Source organism: Microtus oregoni, unplaced genomic scaffold, assembly GCF_018167655.1.
Source record: "Microtus oregoni isolate MIOR12 unplaced genomic scaffold, Mior012 000020F_ref0000438, whole genome shotgun sequence".
NCBI lineage: Eukaryota > Metazoa > Chordata > Mammalia > Rodentia > Cricetidae > Microtus > Microtus oregoni.
In genome coordinates, this window is record NW_024543079.1 from 8,107,457 (window position 1) to 8,135,130 (window position 27,674).

Consider the following 27,674-nt stretch of genomic DNA (forward strand, 5'->3'; position numbering starts at 1 on the left):
AGGTTTCTGTGAAAATGACAGAATCATAGCACCCCAGATACCCCAGCGTGAGATTAAAAGCTGAAAGGGCGTTAAGCTTCATATTATTAACTGGCATTAAGACAGTTTAGGAGAAAGAAGCTTTGCGGCCTTCGGAGTTGACGGTGGCCCTGCTATGGGATTGTCTGTGTGACACCACAAGAACTCTCTTCCTGTGTGTGGCAGAGAATGGGGAGTGGGGAGCAGGAAGTGGGTCCGGTTGGAGCTTAGGACTGGAGGAACAGTTGTTGGCAGAGGGAGCAGCTGCGGCCAGGAACTCCTGCACCTGAACCTGCCTGGAGCTGAGGAGTGAAAGTGATTTGGGGGCGTAGGGGGGCACTGCATGTACATCCATGTTAGTTCCTGCTCCCTTCCTGGCTAATCAGCCTTGTGACTTTGGCTGTGGGGTGGTAAATACCAACCACCCGTGACCAACTCCAGGAAAGTCTCACTAGATAGCCAGGCTGGTCTCCTAGTCTCTCCCTGCTGCTGCCTCCTAAGTGATGTAATGGATTAGAGGCATGCACCATCCGACCTAGTTACAGCATTTTATTTTGAAATAATTTTATAGACTTACAGAGAAATTTTACAAAAAAAAATGATACAGATGTATACACACATGCACATGCGTACACACACACACACACACACACACACACACCACTTGAAAGAGAGAGAGTTTTCTACCCTGTATCCAAGTGTTCCTCAAATCAACATGACAATTCCCCTCTGTATTCCATGGAGTAGAGTTCAGACTTTTGGAACCATTTTCTTCTACCCCCTCCCCCATAGCAAGTTCTCCCATGCTTCCCCCCTCCCCACGTGTTACTGAATTGACAAGTCTCCTTGTTCTCCACAATAGTAACTTTTTCCTCTAAAGAATTCCTCTATCCCTTCTCTCTCCAGTCTCTCCTCTCCTTTCCTTATCTTTCCTTTTCCTCCTTGGTCAGACCAATCACTCTAGTCCCGACTTTCCCAGGCACTTGCCTGTGTTTGTTAGAAACTCCATCTGGCTCACCTGCCTTTCTTCTGCCCTCAGATTCTAGCACAGAGCCCAACAGGAAGTGAGTTCCCAGTACCTGGCAGCTTCCATAGAAACCTGACTGGTCTCTGGCTGTGCACAGAATCACCAGTCTCCAGGCACCTTCCCTGGCTCTGCAGACGTCCATACTCGAGAACTAAGTAGTGAGAGCACCAATCATTATGGCTTTTCTGTTGTTATAATGTCCTCAGTCGTCTGGGAAAAGGGGCACCATGGACAGGAGGAAGTCACTGGCAGGTGGGCTGCAGGCAGCTGTGTGTTCCACTGCCTTTCCAGAGGATGCATTCCTATTTCTATTTAAATTGTCTGGAAACCAAAGGACCAACACCATCCTTTCTAACAAGAGGGGTTGCCTTGACCTGGCCCCTTCTGCAGGGTGTGTCCCTGAGGCCCCCTGGGTGGCCAAGTGCCTACATAGGGCCATAGTCACAGTGGGTCTGAAGAAGAAAATGACCTGTCGTTCTGGTCTTATCCACCTACCCTATGATCTTGCTAAAACTGGTCTATAAAGACTTCCAGAGTGTGAGCAGGAAGCCCTGCAGGAGGGCAGAGCCTGCTGGGAAGGATAATTTAGGGGACCAACCCTCCCAGAGAGTTCAAAATGGAGATAGAATTGTCTCTGTGAAAGAGAAGGGTGCTGAGCCCTGGAGGTGTCTTCTGGAGCCTTGAGCCAGTGGGATCTAGGTAGACACTCAGTTCATAAGGTCACTCTACCAGACAGGCTATTATATTTAATCAATCTTAGTTTGTTTTTACCCTAATTTGTTGTAGGCTTAAAACCTCGCCTTGCTTCTGACAGTGACTCATAAGCAAATTTGATGTTTTCCACTTGACCATATATAAATATGTAACCAGGGTAACATACTAGCTTACTACTTCTTACCCTGTTCTCTCAGACTTTGTGTTTCCTGCTACACAGTGACCCCCATATTCACACATGTCGCTGGAGAAATGGGATTGTAGGGAGGCGGCCACAGTGAGGGACAGCCATGGTCTGTCCCTGCCGTGGTTACTGCCTTATTCCACTCACAGGCTGCCTTACCCCACTCCCAGGCTGCCTTACCCCACTCCCAGGCTGCTTTACCTCTCCCATACTTCACCATGTCCTCTCTTGGCCTCAGTTTCCTCAGTGGAGGAAAAATGAGCGACCATGAAGAATCTATACTATTCAGTTTAGGATTAAATTATTTTCATGTGAACACACTCTCTTCCCTAAGTACTTGGAATAAAATGTGTACTTCAAAAAGTTTTACCACGCTGTGCTTTCCAGTCCTCTACTTCAGAGTCCTGTTAGGCGACTCTTCCCTACTTTATCTTGGCTCCTTTCTTAGCCCTCTGTGTCTCATTTCCCTTAGAACCAAGATTTTCCCAGCCCTTCCCTGAGAACAAGGCTGACTGATTAGCCTCACCCCTGAATTGGCAGCATCTGGAGCAAGATCTTTCCTGGTAGTGCCCTTTGAGGGACTGCTCTATTTCTTGTCCCCTACACTCAGCTCTGGTAGAAGAACAGTCTGTTCTTCCCAGGATGTCCCTGTGTCCACTGAAGCTACAGAAACTCAAATTAGAATCCATGTTTTACCCTTGAAGGACCAGAGGCTCAGAGGAGGATAAGCAAACTGCCCCAGTTGCACAACTAATGAGACCATTTGTTTTCACAAGCAAGTTGAGGAAATGTTGAAGAAAAACAAGAGAAAGTTCTTACCCTAGCTGGGAGAGGGCTGAGTAGGCATCACCTTGAAATCAAGAGGACCCGTGTATGATCCCTAGACCCCATACAAAAAAGCTTAGGCTTGTTGGTATGTGTTTGTATTCTCAGCAGGGATAGGCAGCCAGCCTAACCTAAGGAGAGGTTTCCAGGTCAATGAGAAAGCTGTCCCACAAGTAAGGGGGATGGTGTCCTTGAGGATAGGCACTCAAGAGCATCCCCTAATTGCCACACGCTTGTACACACACATGTTCTTGGGTCCACACACATGTGCACCCGCATACATATAGACCTGCCTAGATACATGAACACACATGATGAACAGGAACAACACACAAATGAGCTTTAAGTGTAGCACAGGGGTCAGGTACCCCTTTCTATAAAAGGTCAGAGAACAAACATATTTGGGGGTATATGGACCATGCAGTCTGTCTCAACGCCTTAATTCTGCCGTGCTAGTGTGGAAGCAGCCATTGGAAACACGGATGAGTGCTATATCTGTGCTCTAATGAGATTTTATTCCCATAAGAAGCAGGTGATTTCCGGACTTGACTCATGATCTATGTTCTATCAACTGCTTGACTGCTAACAACAAAAAACAAAAAAAAAAAAAAACAAAAAAAAAAAAAAACAGGAGGATTAGGGAGACGCATTGATGTGTGATTAATATAAGGTTAGTGAATCATAGGAAAGATGACTTGTTTATATGTCTTTGAAAATATAAGGCAGGGGTAACTGGTAGCCACAGAAGGTGTTCATGTGAAGTATTGCCTTCAGTGAGGTCTAAAGATGAGGAGCCATGCCTTAAGGAAGAAGCGTAGGGAAGGAAGAAGTGTCCCCAAATGATCCACTCGCCTGTTCAAATGTCATATGGTTAAAGGGACTATGAATCCTTTTAGGTAGTGAAATCAGGTTGTTAGGCCAAGGCGGGGTCATAGAAGTCAGCCTAGATCCTAAGCTGGCCAACTCCAAGAGACACGGAGGCGGTCTCACCCCTCAGAACCAAGGAAACCCTCACTTCTTGTGACAAGATATATGAGATTTCTAGCCATTGATTCTACTGTTCCCAGCCAGAGAAAAGAACAGCATCCAGCATTTGGGTGTAGCCAAATCCAGTCTCCAGACCTCTGGACTCAGGTGTAGCTGGGCTCCGTTTCTTACTAGCCTTTCAGTTCATGCTTGTCAGCTAATAAATGTTCTCTTTGCGCCACCTCCAGAGAGTCAGGTCACCTCTTCATTGGCGGCCATGACTCCAGCACGTTTCTCTCACCTTTCTGCCTCCCTCCCCGGCCCGATCCCGTGCTAACTTTGTAAAACTTGCAAGTTAAATTTTTCAAAGACTGTTTCTGACAAAGCAGTGGGAATTAGATTTGGTGAAGCCCCTCATAAAAAATTGAAGGCATGCTATATTAACATACATTGATTTATTCATAGTGTTTCATTACAAGTAAGTGAGGATCCTGTAATACCAGGAAAGGTTAGGAGAGCAGGGGAGCGTGGTATATTATATTGACAGCTCCGTCGAAATTGAGTCACTTTTGGATTGAATTTGGAGTTCAGGAAAAGAGCCGGCTAGTAAATAAGGCATGAGCTTTCACTCCGAGTGTCTGTATATCAGAGGCATTGCCGCCAGCCCAAGGCAGGGTCACTAGGACCGATTTTTAGGAAAATACAAAGGCATCTCCTTTCCACTGGTGCACCAGAGTCCCTGGCCTCAGGCACGCCTCTGAGTATTTCCCTCTTCTGTTGCTAGGAAACGGGAGTCCAGTTGTACACGTTTCTTCACTTGCCCTCTGCACTGGACTCACCCTGGGCTTCTCTCTGTGTGAGCCTTTCCCCACTGCAGGCCCTTTCCCAGCCTATTGTCTCTGCCTGGGCCGTGCAGAGCTTTTCCCTCAGCTGTAACTCCATTCCACCTTCAGTTTCAGATCTTTTCTCTCCTAAGTAAGGACTGAGCATTGCATCTTGGTTCAGTATTGCTCAGACGCAGGCTCTAAGCCCATGATTTGATGCTCAGCAAGTGATTGGGAAATGTAAGAAGCACCAGTTTTAAACAACAAGAAAAGACAGGGACAGGAAGCAGAAAGCAAGACACACACATACATATATATATACATAATATTTTATATACAATATTATTCTACATACCATATGTAGATATGTATCACATAAATTATAATAAAATATTGTAAATAATAAAATACATATTTGCAATGTATATTGTAAATAATATGTATATATTTACAATATATTGTAAACAAAACATATATACAATATATATTGTAAATAAAACTTTATTTGAATTAATTATTTTATTTGTGTGTGCTTGTATGCACATACATGCATGTGTGCCATGGCATACATGTGAAGATCAGAATATAGAGTAAGTACAGCTAAATCCCCAGATTTATCATTGGACCTAGGGAATTAATGCAGTCACCGAGAGTGCCCCAACCAGAAAAGCATGCAGAGTTGGGGCCCTACAAGCTTCTGAGCTTGGGATGGAAAGATGGTCCCATCAGAGCATCCTAAAGCTGCTAGCCACCTGTGGATAGATGTGCATGTGTAGACTCTGCTTCTGAAAACCCAGGCTATCAACACTTGGAGTTTCTCTCCCTGGGCTCACCCTGAGCCTAGTCAAGATTAGCCTCTCTCGTTAAACACGTGGTACCATTGCTACGTCACAACTGCCTCATACAAGAAATCACTCTATCTCCAACACGGTTGCTTCCTATGCCAGGGATAAGAAACCGTTCACTTTCTTAATAAAGAATGCATGACTCCTCTTTGTCCTGGTTTGCCTGTTCTAGAAGCATGGAAAAGTTTTTTTTAATTTAAGTGTGTGTGTGTGTGTGTGTGTGTGTGTGTGTGTGTGTACAGATGCTATGCTGCACACGTGAAGGTCAGGAGACAACTTTGGAGAGTTGGTTCTGTTTTCTGACCTAGTTGAGGAAGGGGCTCTTGTTTTGCTGCTGCACGACATACTCCTGGCTAACTGGCTGGTGAGCCTCCTGCCTCTGCTTCCCAGGTTGCCATGAGAACACCGGAATATAGATGCCCATCACCACATCCATTCTTCACGTGGGCTGCGGGCATCAGACTTGGTTTGGGCAACTAGCACTGTTGCCTGCTGAGTCATCTAGCTAGCCCTTAGCAAAGTATTTCTTAATGCACCTGGGCCATCGGTGTAATCTTGGGTTCAGAGCACTGATCTGAGCCTGGTGGATTCACCAGTGGGTTCACCACTAGAAACTCTGCCTTCCCCTCACCTGGTCTGTTAACTGACAGTATTTCAGCAGTAAGTGGTAAGGCCCAATGTGTTCCTCCCTAGTCCATAGCTAACTGTTGGCTGGGTCATTCTTTTGTAGGCCCGGTGCCAGTATTGACAACAGATATGAATTCATGATTTCCATGGCAGTGTCATGCTTAAAAAAATGTATTCTGCGGCCTTTCTTTTTTATCTTTGAGCTCTTGCATTCCTCTGTAACGATCTCTGTGATAACCTTCTTAGGATGTGGTGTGAATACCTTGTTTAGGGCTAAACCTTCAACCACCATTTATTCTCAGCACCCTGTCCAACCACAAATTCTGTGTTTGGTTATATTCACTGCATAGATAGGCTTCTCTAATTTGAGCAAAAAGTATCCTTTGTGAGTATAAACATAGATGTATAGAAGGCAGCTTAATGTTATGCTTGTTTAACTAAGCTACAGTGTAGTAGGCTTCCCTACTGGTGCCTAAGACCTCCTCAGTCACAATTACTTGACTGGGTGTGAAGTACCAGGGATGGATTACCTCTCATGGAGTGGGCCTAAAATTCAAGCAGAGAGTTGTTGGTTACTCGTATATCATCCATACCATTATTGTACAAGTGAGCATATCTTACCCGACATGTTGGCAATGTAGTTCATAGAGTTCACAGCTGGGTAAAACCACTAGTGCCTTTCTTTACTCCCTGCAGCACCCCGTGTAGCACTGTTTGACACTACCATGAACAGTAGACAACAGGGAGGAGGCTTCCAGCTCAAGGGTTGTTTGCTTTGTATGTATTTGCATTCAAGTGTGGTACCTTCAGGAACAGAGCTTCCCAAATCAACATCCCACACCTGAAGCTGAAAAGTTTGTTTAGTGGCCTATTGCTTCTAGGATTGACATTATCTATCCATGGGAGGCATCTGTCAAATAATTCTTTTATGTCTTTTAAATTGGATTGCATGGTAACAAAGAAAGCAAGTTTCTAGGTGGCTTTTCATATCCCCTTCATTTTGGCTAACCCTCTCTATTCTCCCGTCTCCCCATCTTCTATCCCTCACGCTGATTAAACCTTCCCACCTCCAGTAACCTCCCTACCCACCCACATTTTACGTATGCGCTACTGTCTCCCTTTCCTTTGGGTATTCTCCCACAACTGCCCCCTTTCTAAACTCTGGAAGCTGGGGGGATGTAGAAAATGTAATGGCACACTCTGGTTGTGTTAGACATGACTGTTCCATGGGTTTGTCAGTAGAAACCCTAGGGCTGTACTGTACCAAGTATCTCTGTAACATGGGGCCTAACTTGCCTCCCTTCTCCTCCCTGCCTCTGCTGTCCCTCTCCAGTGCCTTGGTTACTGAGTACAGCATTTAAAGGCTTGCTTTTCACTTTGTCACACAGATTAACTACAAGGCTGTTGGCTCACTGGATCCAAACGCCGACCTGTCCAGCCAGAGGGGAAAAGTGTTCAAACTCCGGAATGAAACCCACCACCTCTTTGTGGGTCTGTACCCAGGAACCACCTACTCCTTCACCATCAAGGCCAGCACAGCCAAGGGCTTTGGACCCCCTGTCACCACTCGGATCGCCACCAAGATCTCAGGTATCTCTTTTAGAAAGAGAAATGGGGTGGGTTATACTCCTGTCTCCTGCAGCCTTTATAATTTCCTGGAGTAAAAAGAGACAGAATAGACCATCACATGTGACAATTGAACAATTTAGGCAACGATGTCCCTTTTGGGTCGAAGAAAGTCCATTTGGTAAACTTTCTGAAGTTCACGGAGTAACATGCCCTGGGGTGGAAGGAGAAAGAGAGAGAGGGAGAGAGAAAGAGAGAATGCATGTGTATGTGAGAGAGAATATGTGTGTGAGGGCACATAAAATGGTTTATAAATTTGTTTTCCAAATAGAATACTTTCCGGTATAAGACAACCACAGCACTGCCTCTCATGAAATACCAGATGGATGGATGGATGGATGGATGAGTAAGCTGTGCTAGCCCAAGATTGCAAACTGTCTCTACCTGTAGGGTGCACCACACCGCCTGAGAGCATTAGAACAGAAAGAACTGCTGCAAAATGCTTATTTACAGCTTCCATATTTTGGAATATCTATTCAGTCTGATCTGCATGCATATGTATTTTGCATGTGGTTTTACAGAAGCCATGGTTTTTTGTAGCTTAATGTTTCCACTTATCCTCATCCCATAAGTATTTCCCACACTGCTGTGTAGCTTTCATTATAATGTCTGTCAACTGGATGGACGTAATTTAATTAAACAGTCCCTTGTGGTTGAATATATTTGGTGTTTTTACATTTTTATAAAATAGCGCTTCAATAAACATGTTACAAAATAAAGTTTAAATCGTTGATTGGGATTATAACTTCAGGATTAAATTCAGAAATTGAAAAAAAAAGCATTAAAAGAGATGTGGGTTTTAATAGCTCATAATACAAATGGCTAAATTACCCTTTCAAAGAATTAGATTTAGTCACACTCCTGTGGGGGGAGAAGGTCTTAGAAAAAAATGGAACAAATCCATCTTTGCTTTAATTTGCATCTAAATTTGTTTAAGGAGGTTGACTCTGTTTTTGCATCTTTATTAAGTACTTATATATCCTGTGCATTCCTTTTTCCTGCATGGGAGAGGTGCTTTTTGATGATGCTCATGCCTAACACCCCTTCAGACTGTTGCATCTGGAGAGAAGCTGCAGGTGGGATGTCAAGGCCCCCCATGCCGAAGGCCTCTGATCCCAAAGGGTTCTCACCCTCTACCTCTGTTCAGCCAGGCTGAGATCAAGGGGGCATGTTGAGAGGCATTTGGTATATGAAGTCCTCAAGTCCAATTTCTCTCTCTTGCCCAGCTCCGTCGATGCCTGAATACGATGCAGATACACCACTTAATGAAACAGAAACGACCATCACAGTGATGCTCAAACCTGCCCAGTCTCGGGGAGCCCCTGTCAGGTGAGGAGCTATCCTTTGTGGCTTTCTTCTGCTATGCCTCATGCATCTCCAGGTGAATCACATGACTGGCAGTGTGCCTGGATGAGATAAGCCAGAAGCCAGATTTTCCATAAGGAAGATTGGTCAGCAACTCTAAGCCCAATTCAGAGGCAGACGCTGAGCCAGTGTCTTCTTTCCCCACAGTGAGCATCCATTCTGAGTGAACACCCTGGTAGGGACCTGAATTGGTAAGGGTAATTGTGGGTGGAAAACCTAGATACAGGAATCTTTGCAAGACACCCATCTCACTGCCATAACAGACAGATAGATATGTTCTCCAGATAATCTGCTCACATAGTTCAAATATGAGACCAGGGGCTGGTTCAGTCCAGAGATATGAGGTGTTAAAAGTCCCATGGGGCTATGCCTTCAGGATCGTACTAATTATTTTAATGAGAATTTGTTGGGACCCAAGAACATCTCATTAACTTGTTGACTTGTGAAAGTTCCTAACTATCAGGATAGGCTGGCATTTATTTTCAACAATATCCCCTTTGCACAAGGCAACAACATTGACCGCTGGTTTTGCTCAGAACTCCGTGTCTCAGGACCTCAGTCCATTGAAATGAGAAGAATGTTAGGCAGAACTTCCAGATTGGCTCAGTTCGGTCCACCAAGCACGTACCAGATTCTTATACACAATGGATGGGATGTGAGGACTGGAGACAATGATTCACTGAGCACGTCTTCATTAGTTTAAGTGCTTGGACTGTGGTATCAACTGGTGTTATGTTCAAAAGAAGCCAACCTGTAGTTAAAGAAACAGATACATGGCATAGGTACAATGCTGTGCAGTCTTAAAACTCTCAAAGAAGGTGACACTTGGTTGTATAAGGTTTGACTTCTTACAAGTGTCCAGTGTGAACCAGGATGGCTTATTAAAAAGGAAACAGCCATGCCTAGTTAAGTCTGCTTTAACCTAAGGAGCAGGGGCAGAGGGAGAGATGGAAAGGAATCGGTGGGTCTGAGAGGCTTGGACTGATTTGAGGACCTTGGGGGATATGTCAGGGATTCACTTTTAGCAGCATCACCTTGTTTTCTCTGGGGGCTGGGAGACCAGCCTAGAAGGAGGCTCTTGAGATACATAGCCTTGGTCTTCATTTTCAACCCTCATTCACCTCTATCCAGAAATTATAGTGGTGGGACCAACAGAACGAACCAACAAAAATGCAGAAGTTCTTGCCTGATCTGAAGCTGGGTGATGGCCCTTTTTACTGGGCTCAGGGGGTCCAGCCCTGCAGCAGGTTGGGGTGATGCTCATGGGCCTCTTACTATAGGATGTCAGAACTGTCCTTCTTCTGATAATCCAAAGAAGATGCTGGCATTTCAAGCCAAGGTACTCATTCCCTGCTTTCCCTCCAGCCGCTCTGATACAGCATCCTCATTTAATTTTCCATATATACTGTGAGATGGTGTCTTCCTTTCCAGAGGAGGAAGCTGAGATGCAGAAACGAAGTAAAGGTCCTGTAAAGCTTCCCCCGCCCCCACACAGCCCAGTTTGAAGATATGGAAACAGACAAACAGAAGCTAATGAGATGACTTAGACCATGAAACCAGTGGGCCAGGCAAGATAAGATGGAAGCCCGGTTCTGACCCTCGCACCACATTTATTTTACTGAACCACGCCATCTTGCTAGGAGGATAGTATGCATGACATAGTGTGCTGACATTTCCATCTTAAAAAATTAAAGGAAATGTCACTGCTCAAAGGGGAAATGGTTAGTGTCTAGAAATCTCTGGCTGCCTTCCTTCCCAAGGCCCCGGTTCACTGAGAGTGGGTGTACCCTCTGTCTCTGGAATTATTTTCAGACCAGAGCCTGGGCATTTGCCAAGGGGAGGAGACTAAGCAACGACAAAGAGGGGGCCTTTCAGGACAACTGCCGCGAGAGCAGAAGCATTGCTATATATTTCTGTTGCAGTAACTCTATTCTTACCCGGGCACGAGCCCGGTCATGAGGGTGTGCATCTTGGAGGCAGCTGGACACAACAAATATTTATTGAACATTTGCTATGGACCAGGAGGTGAGCTAAGCAATCTGGGTATAGCATGAAGCAAGAAAGGCTCACTCTGCCTTCTTGAGAGAAGCACATCATCTCGCAAGTGTGTCAAAGAACAGATCGGGAGGTGAGACAACAAGCAAAGAAGTAGACAAATGAGGTCACCAAACAAGTAGATGGTTGGGGTGAGCCGACTTTCTAGACCGAGAGGAACTGTGGGCATGATGGAGAGGTGAGCTCGTGTGGGCAGGCTGGCACTGAGCTGCTCTGCACACCGGGAATCGGGAGCAGGTCGGAAAAGTGACCTGGATCTTCGGAGACCCAGGGGCTTGCTTCAGGCATCTGGTCAGAGATGCCTTGAATTATATTTTAAAGTGGAGAAGGTGTCCTACTACCTGAGAGCATGGGATTGTAAATGTAGTAGGCAGCAGCTTGTAACATGTTCCACATAGATAGAAAAAGGTAAGTGTTCCCAACACAGAAATGATGTTTCAGGAGCCCAGTTATCCTAAATCACTCATGATATATGGTATTTTCAGGTATCGAATTATTACTTGTGCTCAGTAAATACAGATATTATATGTCAGTTTAAAATTAACCATGTTTAAGAAAATAATTTGGTCTGGCAAGTTGGCTCAGCAGGTAAAAGTGCTTGCCACCAAACCCAATGCTATGAATTCAATTCCTGGGACCCACTTGGTGGATGAAAAGACCTGATGTATGCAAGTTGTCCTTAAACTTACACATCCCTCCCTCCCCACCCCAAATCAACAAATATAAATATATAAAAACACTACTATTGATAACATTTTTACTTCTGTTGCATGGTCTGGCTCTAAGTATTCTTGTGAATGAATTAGTTGAGAAATAGTATATCCTATTTCAGAGAGAAATTGACGTCTGCGATGTTAAATGAGAGGTTCCAGGTCCTGGCAGGGAAAACCAATTGTTTAGTTCATCTTATCACGGCTGTGACACAACACCAAAACAATTCAAAGGAGGAGGAGTTTACTTGGGGTCACAGTTCCAGGGTATGGTCTGACATGGCAGGAAAGTCATGGCTGCAGGAGGCTGACCGGGGTTACATCGTATCCTCAGGCAGGAAGCTGTGAGTGATTCTGTTACCCGTTTCCCTTCCTCCTCTTCACTCAACCTAAGGCCACACCCTGTGGAACCGGCTGCCCACATTGGGGATAGGTCTTTACACCTCAATTAATGCCTTATAGAAACCCCCTCACAGAGGCAGAGAATTGTTGTCTGCTCATTCTAGATCCTGTCGGGTTGACAACTTGTGTTAACTATCAGCTAGTTGATCATAGGACAGGCTCTGAGGTCACTGCTGCCCCACTTGTTCCGTCTTCCACCTCTACTGTGTCCAGGGAATCTGGAAGGACTTTTGAGAGGATGCTGTATAGTCAGACATTTTGCCAGCTGGGGGGTGACATTTTTGGGAGGGAGGATCCTCTAACTCTGGAATGTATGGGCCCAGCCTGGTCCTTCTGTGTATTTAAGTATTTGATTCTCAGATTCATACCTAAGCTTTGGCCCCCAGGTCTCTGAGCAGTCTTTTCTTCCTCCAACCCACAGTGCTTAACCGCTGACAGAGCCAAATTCCAGCCTCCCACTCTTTGGAAGCCTCCCAAGTTTGACTCCTAGTAGGTCTGAGAATTCAGAGTGAGGAGGGGAACACTGAGGAGCCTACTGCATGAGGTTCCTGTACCCTCACCCTCCAGCCAAACCACCTAGGCAGCTTGGCCTATTTTTCTAATACTCCACAATGGAGATTTATTGCTTTTGTATTGCTCTCCTCGGGCCTTCAAAGATTTATTGGTTTTTAAGTGACAGAATCCCAGAATTGCTTAAAAGATCAATCAAATGGTGACTAGAATCTAATATTCAGCTCTGACTCGAACACGCTGAGCCTTCTTCCCCCATGCCCCACCTGTCATGCTGATGTATCTGTGGTAACCTTCATAAGAAAGTAACTTGGCCATGAATTAATCACCCATAATGCAGTTCCTGCAGTGAGAAGCGGGGCTCTGTAACAAAATCTGTGGGAGACACTCCCCGCTACAGCAGACTTCTTGCAAGTATCCTTTCCCATCTCGCCTCTCTTGTCCATTTTGTCACCTGCATTGTCCCTTGATTTGCAGATCAGCCCCGGATGGAGACACTGCTTCTCTAGCCCAGTTGTCCTGGTCAGCAAGCATGCCCTTGCTGATATGTTTGTCAAGAGCATCTCTCTCAGGTCCATCCCCCACCACACTGCTGGCGTGGTCCCTGGGAAACACAAATTGGATCAAGTTAGCTTCCCTGCTTAAAATTCTTAAATGGGTCACTAGTTTGCTATTGCATTAAGTTGAAGCTTCTTAGCATGAAATTCAAGGCCTGTCAGCATCTGCCCTTAACCTTATTCCTAGTTTCATTTAAATTCACTCTGTCCCTTTATCAGGTTTTACTCAGCAGTGATCCATGTGATTCCTTAGTGGTTCTTCCTTGCACATTTAACTATGTTATGCATGAATTTATAAGCTTTCTTTGTTTTGAATTTTTGTTTGTTATTTTATTGTTCTGGATTCCTTTGTTTTGGCCCCAAAAGACTTGAAGGCTTAGCACTATTGGGTCTTCTTCACATGGGATAATGCCAAGCCCATAGTTGGTGCAAACAGACAAAACACAATGGGAAAAGAAAGCCCAACAAGTAGTTGTTAAAGTATGTGTTTATTAAATTCAGCAAATATGTCACGCCAACCTCGTCAATTCCAGATGTTAAGGCTGTGTGAATTTTCTTCAGCTACCTTCTATCCCACAACAGATTGTTATAAGATAGATCTTTCTCTAACAATAAAAATTCCCTTCTTTGTGAGCTCTCTGGTAGGATCTCCACTGACCACACATGACTGTCAAGCACTTGACACATTCCCGCCATAACAGAGGAACTGACTTATTTTATGGTGGTCACTTTTGATCAGTGTGATATTTCAACACAGGGGTAGTACACATGGAAAAAAGCCAACCTTCCTTTATCTACCCTTTGTATGGACTTCCAAACTCTAGCTACCATTGTTCTGCATTCACACAAACTTGGTGTCTAGAAAAGAGAGAGACAGCATTTGTTCTATGGGTTTTTGTGTTTGGCTTATTTCGTTTGGCACAGATTTCTCTGGATTTATTCATTTTGCTGCAGATGATGGGATTCCATCTTTATTTATGGCTGACTAGTTCTCTGTTGGGTGGATATACTGCATTTTCTTTATCCACTCGTTGACTTGTGGGCATCTAGGCTAATTCCGTGTCATTCCCACTGGCAATGGATCCTGTCGTGGGTAGCTGGATCATAGACTGAAGCTGGCTTTTTTCCCCCTAGGAGTTTCTTTTACTTCACATCCATGCTAGCATTATTTTTCATTTGATTTTGATAACAGCCTTTTTAAATAGAGTGAAATGATACCTCCCTGTCATGTTGACTTGTATTTCCCTGGTGGATAATGATACCAAGCTTTTTAAGCATGTTATCAACCATTCGTCTGTCTTCTTCTGAGGACATAGTGATACCTCTGATTTGGGATATTACAGGTGTATGAGGGCAAACAAGTGTGAAAAAGATACAAGTGATGATGAGGGTGTGTGTGTGTGTGTGTGTGTGTGTGTGTGTGTGTGTGGCTAGGGGTTTCCATGACAACTAAGTTAAGTGCATAGGCATCCAGCATGAGCCTCATGGATGTGGAAGCTGGAGAACTTCCTGGAGATAGTGCTGCCTAATTGAGATCTATAGAATGAAGGATTTTTTTTTAAATTAAATTCATTTTACATACCAACCACAGTTCCCCCTCCCACCCCTCCTCCCACTCCACCCCATCTCCCTCCCCAGCCCACCTCCCATCCACTCTGTAGAAGGGGTAAGGGCTTCCATGGGAAATCAACGAAGCCTGGCACATTAAGTTGAGGCAAGACCAAGCCCCTCCCCCTACCTCAAGGCTGAACAAGGCATCCCACCATAGGGAATGGGCTCCAAATATCTAGCTCATGCACCAGGAAAAGATCCTGGTCCCACTGCCAGGGGCCCCTCAGACAGACCAAGCTACACAACTCTCTCCCACATACAGAGGGCCTAGTTCGGTCCCATGCAGACTCACCAGCTGTAGGTCTAGAGTTCCTACAAGCTTGGTTCAGCCATCTCTGTAGATTTCCCCATCATGATCTTGAGCACCCCCTTGCTCATATAATTCCTCCTCCCTCTCTTCGACTGGACTCCTGGAGATCTGCCTGGTGCTTGGCTGTAGACCTCTGCATCTGCTTCCATACTGGACAAAATCTCTATGATGACAGTTAGGATGCTCACTAATCTGATTGCAAGGGAAGAGCAATTCAGGCACCCTCTCCACTTTTGCGAGGAGTCTTAGCTGGGTCATCCTGTGGATTCCTGGGAATTTCCCTAGCACCAGGTTTCTCCCTAACTCCCTAATGGCTCCCTCTGTCAAGGTATCTCTTTCATTGTTCTCCCTCTCCATCCCTTCCCCAACTTGGCCATCTGGATTCCTCATGTTCTCACCCCCTATTCCCTCCCTTCTACCTCTCCCCGCCCCCAGTTTACCCAGAAGATCTCATATATTTCCCCTTACCAGAGCAATTCATACATCCTTTTTATGGTCTTCCTTGTTACCCAGCTTCTCTGGGACTGTGGTTTGTAGTCTAGTTTTCCTTTTCTTTACAGCTAATATCCACTTCAGAGTACTTAGTGGAGGAGGGAGTTTGTGAGTGAGAGGAATCAACAAGAGTTAAGGCAGAGAAGACACACAGGGTGTCTAGGAGCCATAAGTAGTTCAGTGAGCAGGAACAGAGACAAGGTAAGAAGATGGTGGCATAAAAGGGGGTGGAGCAGGAAGGTCTTTGCTTTGGGTTTAGACTTTGTCATGGCCTGTGGGAAGGATATTCAGCAGATGCCCACATTTGGTCCTCTATATCATTGGTGTCTGTTCATGCCACTATGCGGGTGTGTCATTCGTTACCTGTCCAGCATCCAGGCCAGCTGCCACATCCCAGACTGCCTTGCCTCCATCATGAATGCAGAATGCCCCATCTCTTCCAGTGATGCCGTCTGCCTTCCCCACTCTTTTGTAGGGACTTCTGTGTGAGTGTGCCAGTGACTATGGCTCCTTGAGTCCAGGAGCTAGATCCTGCAACCCAGATAATACCTTAGAGCAATATGTTCTTCCCACCACGTCTGCCTCCCCAGTTTAACACAGTAGGACAGAATCAGATTCAGCTTTATTCAGCAGCTTCACTGGGTAGTAGTTCTGTACCAGGTACCTGATTCTGTGAGCCTCAAGTTGCTTGTTGATAAGTGGAAGCTTATATATGCATATATCACAGTCAGCTTTGAAAGTCAACTAACACGGGTTTAGGGTGACTGTCGGTTTCTAGGGATTTTTCTGGTCATACTGTTGAAGGAACTGATGCCCCCCCCCCACCCCAGTGCTAGGTGGTCACAAGCAAGTTTATCTCCAAGCTCATGTCTGTATGCTGTGTGTGTCCAGACACTCCGGTGAGGTTGGTAACAATGTAGATGGTCTGGGAACCCAATATACTCAAGAACTGGATGGGACCTAATAGGCAGTGCACAGCTATCCTGGGTGTTTCTCAGGGGCATCTACAAGGTTAGTTAGGACCTGTGGCATGTTATTATGGCTTCTGGAGGCATGGCATTCATTGCTCCAGCCTGTAGGATCAGATGTACAAGACTGAACAGCAGAAGTCAATGTATCTTGCCAATGCCTTCCAAAGGTCATGGCAAGTTATGTTTATTCCCTGATGAGAATCCTCGGGTCTCGACAGGAGCATCCAGTTAGGACTGCGCATTCTGAAATGCTCGGTGATTAGTTACAGTACAAATTAGAGACCCAGCCAAGAAACTTTACTGGGAAGAAAAGCAAACTATTGCCAAATTTCCTCCAGGACTCCTTTAATAATGGCAAAGCCCTGAGTGGGAGCACACAGAACAACCACAGAAGGGCTTTGCTGGTCCGTGGAACTGCAGCGAGCGAAATTGAAATCATTATCATCCGATTCTCAGACACCAGCATATGATTGTATCCAATTAGGAAGAAGAAATGAAAATTTGGAGGATTTATTAGCATGGGGGAGCCTGAGGAGTTTGCGAGTCCCAGTTCACATGGAGACAGAGGAGGAACAGCAATTGCAATCATTCTCTGAGCCTTGTTTGTTTTGCTCGGTCTCCACAGTTCTCTGGGTCACCTTTGCTGGGGCCCAGCTATGAAGAGTTCTGTGTGCCCCACTTTTCAGGGAGCATGTGGTGGAGATGAGAGGGATTTCCTATAACCTGCGAGATGATTTATCTCTGTAAGTTACTAACCCGGCTGGTATCCATACCCAAAACATGCTGGGAGTGCATGACATGGGATTAGAGAATATGAGGAGCCAGATACAAGAAGCAATGAAAATAATTCTAGAATAATAGGATGCGTGCTGTTACAGTTTTCTTCCCAAAGCCTAAATATGGTACTAAAGGAACATACTGCTTTCATTAAAGAGATATGGAACTTCCTGGACACTCCCAAGGAGACAAAGGTCAGTCCTGTCTTCAAGTCCAAAGCTACAGGCAGACAGATAAAGTCAGTCTTGTTGCAAAAGCAGATAAACAGAAAGGCAAAGTGTGTGAGGCTGTGGATGTGCTGATTCGCTTCACTATGGTAACCTTTTTATTTATTTATTTATTTATTTTTTATTTTTCAAGACAGGGTTTCTCTGTAGCTTTGGAGCCTGTCCTGGAACTAGCTCTTGTAGACCAGGCTGGCCTCAAACTCACAGAGATCCGCCTGCCTCTGCCTCCCGAGTGCTGGGATTAAAGGCGTGCGCCACCACCGCCCGGCCTATGGTAACCTTTTTTGCATCTCTCATCTATCTTATTATCTCTGTATCTGCCATCTATCTCAGGCTTCATGCATATCTTCGATATGCATAATAAAGTCTATCTGCTTAAGAAAAGAAAGATTGTTCAGGGAAACACCAGGGAAGACCGGTGCTGCTCCCGTAGTTTAGTCAGGCGTGCATTCGCTTCAGCTCACCCTAGGTGCCTTGCAGCACTCCCTTTAGAAACCATCCCACCACCTCCAACCTCACTTGCAGCCCCGCAATGCAGCTTACCAAGAACTAGCCCTGCTGCTGGGATTTGGGATTATATCACTCAGGCTCAAACCAAGGAGGAAAAGCAGGTGTTTGGAGAAGAGTATTTTAAATGGAGCAGTCGACGGAACATGAAGAGTGAGAATGTTCTATTTTGGACTGTCTGCCATCTGGGGAGACAGAGAGTGGAGCTGTTATTGCCACGCGGGAAAGGAGAGCATGGTTGTCATGTTCACCTCCTACCACAGCGGCTATTTAAACTCTACAAGTCTGTGGTGCTGGAGAGGCGTCTGACAGGGGTTTGCATTTGGAGAGTCCAGCATCTATGTGGCATCCAAAGACACAGAGGGGAGAGTGACCTCATTCAAGGAGAGCGCAGAGATGAGTGGCAAGACAGAGTTCTGTGACATGCTACCAAAGGAGCGCTCAGAGGGTGGAGAAGGACAGGCTTGTGAAGGAGAAGAAGAAAGAAACCCAGATCAATATGACTGTATTTTAACTTCTTTGTAAAACAAGAAAGTTGAGTAGAGATTATGGGGTAGCAGCAGAGGAAATGGGCAACATTTTTACTTTAACCTCTAATAGAGAATAAGAAAGAGGGCGAGAAAGATGACTCAGTGGTGAGTATATACTGTTCATGCAAAGAACGGGAGTTTGAGTGTCAGCTCCCATATCAGGCCGGTCGTAACTGATCGTAACTCCAAATCCAGAGAAAGCTGACACCTCTGCCATTCATGAGCACCTGCACTCATATGCTCCTACCCCCACACAGACATACGATACACATGCATATAATTTTTTAAAAAATTAAAAGGAAATAAAAAAATGACACATAAGTTTACCTAGGACAATAGGAAAAGGAAGATCATGCTGTTAACTAAAGTACTCAACCTGAACCATCTGGGCTAAGCTTGCTTTAAAAATAGTACAACAGTAGGATCCCAGGAGCTAAGAGCTCTCGCTGCCCTTGGGGGGAGTCAGTGTTCCGTGCACAGCACCCACACTGGGTCGCTGCCCTTGTGGAGAGTCAGTGTTCAGTTTATAGCACCCACATTGGGTAGCTCACAATTGCTTGTAGCCCCAGCTCCTGGAGATCCAGCACCCTCTTCTGGACTCCCCATGAAACTGTACAAACACACACAGGCACATACACACAATGAAATATAAGAAAAATATGTTGTAAAAAGTATAAAGGTAGATGTGTGTGCATGCAGAAGAGATGCTGAGGGCTGGCAGGCCACACTGTTATCAAAGAACCTGTGTAAAGGGAAGAGATGGGATGAAAAGGGCAGCTAGAAAACATTTTGAGTGAGGGAACCAAGACCCAGAAAGACAATTATCACATGTACTCACCCACAAGTGGTTTTTAAACATAAAGCAAAGAAAACCAGCCTACAAATCACAATCCCAGAGAACCTAGACAACAATGAGGACACTAAGAGAGACATACATAGATCTAATCTACATGGGAAGTAGAAAAAGACAAGATCTCCTGAGTAAATTGGGAGCATGGGGACCTTGGGAGAGGGTTGAAGGGGAAGGGAGAGGCAGGGAGGAGAGCAGAGAAAAATGTACAGCTCAATAAAATTTTTTAAAAAGGGCAGGGAATGACTGTCCTTGAATAAGGTGCTAAGAAGGCAGGATATAATAATTAAAAAAAACCTGTAGAATAACATGGTTATAAGATACCGGATGACTAGAACCAACTACACAAATATGATTGATGTATGGTCCTGTACTCAAGGTGAAGGTCTCCAAAGTCGGAACAATAGACTAGACAAAGTGTGGAAGGGTTGCCTAAGTAGATACAGTCCTATGATGCTTACCCTCCCCAACAGGAGAGCTCCTGAAACCTCTGCAAGAGCAGCAATGACTGCAAGATGCCTTCCTCACAATCTCCTCTTTCTCCCACTATTATTTCCTGTTGGCTTCTGCTTCTTGTACTGTTCTGGACCCCAGGACAGTATGTACCACTGTGTGTCTCAGCTTTTGAGCATCTGATAACCAGTGGCTCACAGGCTCTCTGTCTGCAACTGCCAGAAGGTCAGACTTTGAGTCCACCTCCATCTCGTACATTTCCATATCATGATCTATTGGTGTTTTTCTAAGCTAGCACATGGATTTGTGCAACCATAGTATCCAAGGAGCCTTGTTCTTTTGCAAAAGCAATGTCTGCTTCATCTGCCTGGAGCTGCTGCTCAGAGAGCTGCCTCCTCACAATAGCAGTAAGAGAAATGATTCTGAAAACCCTGGATTTTAGGCAGTAATAGAAGAGCATAAAGGACCGGACAGTGGTGGCACACCTCTTTAATTCCAACACTCGGGAGGCAGAGGCAGATCTCTGAGTTCGAGGCCAGCCTGTTCTGCAAAGCTACTTCCAGCAAAGGCTCCAAAGCTACTTAGAGAAACCCTGTCTCAAAAAACAAACAAACAAAGAAACCAACAAAACAACAAAACCAGAATAGCATAAAGATATAAAGATTACAGTCTATGTGGCTAGGAAAAAGAATTTATGCTTACCCCAACCCTTTCCGTGCAACCCACCCTTTTCTGGCTTGGCTACAGCTGCTTAGGTTTTCCTGTTTGGCTAGAGTGTTTCCACTTAGGTACTGATTCTGGAAGGAATTTGTAAAAGCTTACAAACATATAAAGAAAGTGTCGATTTTAAGAACAGAAAGTAAGAGCCCAAATAAGAGAAGAAAGATTCGAGATCATGACTTTAGATATGAATTATCTAATACCATAGCCACTTCCTGTATGTGGCTATTTAAATACATGAGATCCCTGAACACCACCAGCTCATAAATTCTTTTATGTTTCTGAAGGAATGGAAATCCGCGAAGGAAGATGTCCAGGACTCTTCTTGGGGATTGGTATCTCTGTTTTTCTGTCCTGAATGTGTGGTGTCCTGAACACAGGAAGGCTAAGGTACTTCTGGTACAGCCTTTGTACTCCTGTGGAGAGAAAGACTGTGAGGTTGTAATTGGATTTATTATCTCGGTGTTATCGGTCCCCTTTAAAGACCCAGAAATGCCATCTGGCAACAGTAATAACTTGGAGGATGAGCTATGCACATGGCCATCATAGCTTTAACGAATTTGTGAGATGTATGGTTTGTTGGTATTGGTGTTTGTTTTCTTAGTCAAGGCCAGGAACGTGACTTCTTTAAGCAAAATTGACAATCCTTTAGTAAAGGAAAAAATTAAAAATATTTAATTGAGCATCTATCACTGATGTCCACAAAGCATAAGCTCACTGGTATAGCTTCATCTCACTATTCAGCATCCCCCATGGGACATCAGTGAGCTGGCCATTAAGATGCTTTCCTGCAAAAGTTATTGGCTTATCATGGGCTTATATGGATCTTCCTTGGTTCCTATGGTAACAAAGATATTTTCAATTTAAAAAACAAATTAAATATATGAAATAAAATATTAGTTGCCTTAGCCACATTTAAAGTATCCAGTGTGCATGGATAGCTTTTGGATACAATGTTGAACACTATTTCCATCATAGTAGAAAATCGTATCTTCTGCTGTGCTGGACCCTACAAGGGTTGATGAAAAGAGGTCCTGGTTTCGAGGAGATCATTGATGCAGGTATTGAGAGTAGAGAAAATCTAGAGATCCTTCCATGAGTGATGAACAGAATGATGAGTACTTAGATACAGGTATAGAACAAGAAGTACCTGGAGAAGAATGAGCCCTGGCGTCGGGTGACTTGCTACTGAGACCTTAGCCTGCTGAACTAGAGCTCCAGAATTCCACTGTGCCGTCTTGCCCAGGGATAACAACTACCTAGGGATACTGTTACGTGGTTACTTCCCATATGACTCAGACTTCTGTAAAGCATACAGTTATCTGGAGAGCTAGTCCACTTGCAGATGCCTGGCCATGTCCAGAGATAAGAAGATGGGACCCAGGAATCTGCCATTAGAATACATTCCCAGGTGACACTGGGCGTGCTGTTTCACACTAGAGAACTGGGGATTTGGCCAGTAGGAGGCCCAGGTGGAGCAAGGAGCCTATGGCACCTGTACAGATAATCAGAAAGTTCTCTATGTTGCTGATATTTGCTCCTGGGCCTGTAGTAGGAAGCAGTTGTTTTGTATTCTACAGGAATACCACCCTTGCTAATTGTGCAGATTTTAGAGTCCCTTGTCTCTTCGGTGGTGTGTTTCAGCATTCAGACAACAGTGTTAAGTGCTGATCCAGAATCTCTGCCAGTGTATTCCTTTATTCCTGTCCACACGGGGGCTAAAAACACACCCCTTTTTTCTGATGATGACAATGACTGGTGTCTGAAATAATTCATGTTGTGCTGGTGCATGCTGACGGTGGATCTGAATATATTGCTGCTATGCAGATGTTGGGGCGTAGGTAGAAGATGGATGTGGGGTAAAACTGAACATCAGACTCTGAACAAATTTGTATTCTTTTGTAGATGTCTGGAGCAGCCTGGGAGAAACAAATCCATTTCCAACTTTCACTCTATAAAAAGTTCTATATTTTCTTAGATCAGACAAAATATATTGAGTGCCAAAATGCTGCGGCAGTATGGGTGCGTCACTCAGCTGGGTTGGAGGCTGTACGCAGTGTCCCCCCGGGCCAGTTTTGATTATGTTCTTTTTCCTTTTATTGCAGTCAGCAAATCTGAATTTGCTATTGTGGGGAGAACAAGAAGATGAGGGGAGAAAAGAAGGTTTTTAACCTTCAGAAAGTTCAGAGGTTCCGTCTGAATAAGCACAAAACTTTCAGCGTGCCTTGGAATTCCTTGAATTGGCAGAACTGCTCAGCATCCCAAGAGAACTACCTTGCATGCAGGGATCCGGGCCCTGCTTTGTGGCCAAAAGGCAGAGCTGAAATTATGAGGGGAGAGTCAGAGAAAGTGGGAAGAGAAATGGATACGGGGGAGGGGGCTCAGTACCCATCAATCTAGGATAAGTGTTAGATTATGGTTCAGTTTCTTCATTTCAAAGTCATTTGCTTCCCACAGCTGACAGGTAACATCTCCTGTGCCAGGACACCCTGTTCTTGCTTAATTGAATTTGGTTCCCAAGGATAATTGCTAAAAAGAGTTCCCAGTAGTGCAATGTTTGTAAAGGCACGGAAGGACAGACGGAGTGGAAGGAGCATAACGACTGGGATACTATGTATCCACATGGGCCAGATGTTCGAAGACAATGCCCCAAATCAAGGGACTTCTCTTTGGCCTCAACAGCTTACAAGTGGCTCCATTGAAACTGGCGCTGTCTCCCCATCAGGGACCTGTGGAGCTGAGTGTGAAAGGAAACAATCACTTCCACTCAGGTTTGGAGCAATGTGTTTCCCAGGCTTAATTATAGCACAGGTATATAAATTACAGAAACATGTTAATGCTCCCATGATTAAAATTATAGAGTCCCTAATTGAAAAAGCATAAACTGAATTGAAGAATTCCTAATTATAGTTTGCTTTGAGGTGTTAATTTCCTCCATAACGAATGCATAATTTCTTGGAACCTAAAAGGGTGGCCTCTGCATTGGCACCTAGGCTCCAGGAGGATGGGAAAGAGCTCTCGTTGCTCATAGCACAAGAAGTTCACTCGGGAGGTTTGGCTAGGCTCTAGACCCCAGGAGAACCTTGTTAAGGAGCTTGGAAAGGATATTAAACTGGCAGAAACCTTATGCCAAAGCTCTACCTGGTGGGACCAGGGCAAATGAGGAGCCTTAGGGTAAGAAACGTTTCGGTCTCCTAATTTTCATCTTGTTCCTGTTGGTTTTGGTGAAAGTTTGTGTCTTCATGTCTTAGTCTGAGATTCTCAGTATTACCTGGGAATTCATTAAAAATCAAAATCTGGGCGGAGGGGGGGCCAAGCAGATGGCTCAACTGGTAAAGTGCTTGTTTTACAAGCAGTTCAGATCCCTAGCACCAACATTAAAAGACAGATGTAACGACACACTCCTGTAACCTCAGTGATGTAGAGGCAGAGAAAGAAGGGTCCATGGAGTGTGCTGACCGGTCAATCTAGAGGAACCCCTGAGCTCCCAGTTCAGTGAAAGAATATGACTCAAAAGAAGAGAGAGAAATGAATAGAAGGAGGGAGAAAGAGGAGAGAGAGGGAGTTAGAACATGAAAGTGATAGCAGAAGACATCCAGTGTTGACCTCTGGCTTCTGAAGGAATGTGCACAGACATATGCATATATACCCATGAACATGTACATACATATGTACACACACACACACACACAGACACACGCACACACGCACACATTGCAAGTGTTCAAGTCTCACCAAAACCTACTGACCTACTAAATCAGAAATCTTGAAGGTGAATCTGTAATTTAGTAAGACTTCCAGAATATTCTATGATGTACACTGGAATTTGAGATCCAGATTCAGGACCAAGTCGTAGTTACTCAGCCATACTTGGGTGAGTTCTCTTGGGTACTCCTATCTCTGGATAGGAACGTGTTGATAATGTCCCAGACATCCTTCTATTTTACCTTTATAACCATGCTGCGAAGTAGTAAAAGGTGACCCTCATCTGATGTCTTTAGGTGTCGAGGGGATCATAGGACCACACAGGTTCCAGTGTGACGTGGAGTGAGCATTTCCAAGTACTGTCACATAGTTTGCTAACATAAGTGTCTTTACTGATGGTTTGGAGAATGTGCCTCAGCGAGAATGAAAAAGACTTGGCAAACACTAAATCTGAGTATACACAGGCAAGGCTCCTAAATCCTCTTATCTTTGTTATCAGTGGCGTCAGCTGTGGTGATGCATTCTCTCTGAACAGTGATGTGAAGTACAAGTGACACAGCTCAAAAAGAAGCTTTAAGTTTGGGGGTTAAAAAATCCCCCACATGTGACCCTCAGTGACCCCCGTAGCGTGGAATCATCTCTTTAGGGACTCTGAAGTGCAGAAAACTTAGTGTAAAAAAACACTATGAAGTCTTAGCTGGGGTCATCCTTGTGAATTCCTGGGCATTTCCCTGGCACCAGGTTTCTCCCTAACCCCATAATGGCTCCCTCTATCAAGATACCTCTTTCCTTGCTTTCCTTCTCTGTCTCAACCCCAGCTCAACCATCCTGTTCCCTCATGTTCTTCTCCCCGCTCCCCTTTACCTCTCTCCTCCATGTTCCCAATTTACTCAGGAAATCTTAACTATGTCCCCTTCCCAGGGGCATCCATGCATTTCTCTCATAGGGTCCTCCTTGTTACCTACCTTCTCAGGGGTTGTGGATTGTAGCTTGCTTATCCTTTTCCTTATATCGAATATCCACTTATGAGCGAGTACACACCATGTTTCTCTTTCTGGGTCTGGGTTACCTCACTCAGAATGTTTTTTTTCTAGTTCTATACTTTTGCCTGCAAATTTCAAGATGTCATTGTTTTTTTTATGGTGGAGCAATACTCCATTGTATAACTGTACCACATTTTCTTTATCCATTCTTCTTTTGAGGGCATCTAGGCTGTTTCCACAAGTTGCCTATTATAATAATGCTGCTATGAACATAGTTGAGCAAATGTTCTTGTGGTATGAATGTGCCACCTTTGGGTATATGCCCAAGAGCAGTATTGCTGAATCTTGAGGAAGACTGACTCCCAATTTTCTGTGCAACCATATTTATTTCCAAAGTAGCTGTAAAAGTTTGCACTTCCACCAACATTTATGGAGGAGTGTTCCCCTTACTCCACATCATCTCCAGCATAAGCTGTCATCACTGTTTTTTATCTTAATTATTCTAGCAGGTGTAAGATGGTATCTCAGAGTTGTTCTGAGCTGCATTTCCCTGATGATTAAGATGCTGAACAATTCTTTAAGTGTATTTTAGCTATTTGAGATTCCTCTGTTGAAAATTCTCTGTTTAGATCTATATCCCATTTTTTATTGGATTATTTGGTATTTTGATGTCTGGTTTGTTGAGTTCTTCATAAATTTTGGAGATAAGCTGTCTGTCAGATGTGGGGTTGGTTAAGTTTTTCTTTTCCCATTCTGTAGGCTGCCACTTTGTTTTACTGACTGTGTCCTTTGACTTACTGAAGCGTCTGAGATTCAGGAGGTCCCACTTATTAATTGTTTTCAGTGTCTGTGTTATTGGTATTATATTTAGGAAGTAGTCTCCTGTGCCAATGCATTCAAGGCTACTTCCTACTTTCTGTTCTATCAGGTTTAGTGTAACTGGATTTATGTTGAGGTCTTTGATCCACTTGGACTTGAGTTTTGTGCATGACAATAGATATGGATTTATTGACATTCTTCTACTTGTCAATATCCACTTCCAGTTATGCCAACACCAACCACTTGTTGAAGATGCTTTCTTTTTTCCATTGTTCAATTTTGACTTATTTGTCAAAAATCAGGTGTTCACAGGTATGTGGATTAGTGAAGAGGGTGCCTGATTTGGTCTTCCCCTGTAATCAGATTGACGGCCCTCATAATTGTCATCATAGACCTTCATCCAGTAACTGTTGGAAGCAGACTCAAAGATCCACAGCTAAGCACTGGTCCAAGCTCTGGGAGTCTAGTCAAAGAGAGGGAGGAGGGATTTATGAGCAAAGGGGTCAAGATCATGATGGGGAAAACCACAGATACAGCTGACTCAAGCTAGTGGGAGCTCATTGACTCTGGACTGATAGCTGGGGAACTTGCATAGGACCAAACTAGGCCCTCTGAAAATAGGTGGCAGTTCTATAGCTAGGAAAGTTTGTGGGCGGGACCAGGAACTTTCCCTAGTGCATAAACTGGCGTTTTGGAGCCCATTCCCTATGGAGGGGTACCTTGCTCAGTCTAGATACATGGGGTGGGGGACCTTTGTCCTTCCTTAACTTGATATGGTAGACTTTGTTGACGGAGGTCATACCCTTTCTGAGGAATGGATGGGGAGTTGAGTAAGGGGAGCAGGAGGAAGGAAGGAGAAACTATTGTTGATATGTTAAATTAAAAAAAATCTTTTAAATAAAAAAGCACTATGTAGACATATTAATTCTACTGGCCCTGTCAAGCTTCTTTTTCCTGTTTAAATACACAACAGACACTGTGTGTGTGTGGCAGCGTGGGAGGAACTATTAGCCAATGCATAGCCATCTGAAACAATAAATTTTTATGGCTGACTTATAACATTGTTTCAGGCATTTGCATAATTTTTAGCAATTCCCATATAATTGAAAATTTGGGTCATTTCCAGTTATTTGTTGTTATAAATAACTCAGTTATAATGGATTTATTCATGTTTTTACTTTGATATTTTACCTTTAAGTAGGAAAAAATCCTCATGAATAGAATTACTAAAATGAATAAAATGAAACAACAAGGAACAACATGTCTATTCTTACATGCAAGTACCGACAGTCTGTTCATTTGCGTTAACCTTTTCATTCTTTGATTTAAAAATTCAAGCTAATACATACACATAATTAGAAAATCAAATAGTGAAATCCTTCTCTGCCCCATGATTTACAAACCTTCCTTTTTATGCCCCATAGGTGACTACATTTTAGTTCTTATTTATTTTTTTCCATGAAT

General features: G+C 44.3%; 1 protein-coding gene across 13 annotated transcripts in view; it reads left to right on the top strand.

Moving 5' to 3' along the window:
• Nucleotides 1-27,674, top strand: part of Ptprt (protein tyrosine phosphatase receptor type T) — a 1,081,821-nt gene that overhangs the window by 795,330 nt on the left and 258,817 nt on the right. For all 13 annotated transcript variants that reach the window (XR_005976047.1, XM_041670836.1, XM_041670844.1 and 10 more), the window contains exons 10-11: nt 7,419-7,620; nt 8,883-8,985. Coding sequence is in view for 12 of the 13 variants with exons in the window: in XM_041670836.1 (XP_041526770.1) it covers nt 7,419-7,620; nt 8,883-8,985 (305 nt within the window). In the remaining variant the exon portion in view is untranslated. The remainder of the gene's footprint in view (nt 1-7,418; nt 7,621-8,882; nt 8,986-27,674) is intronic.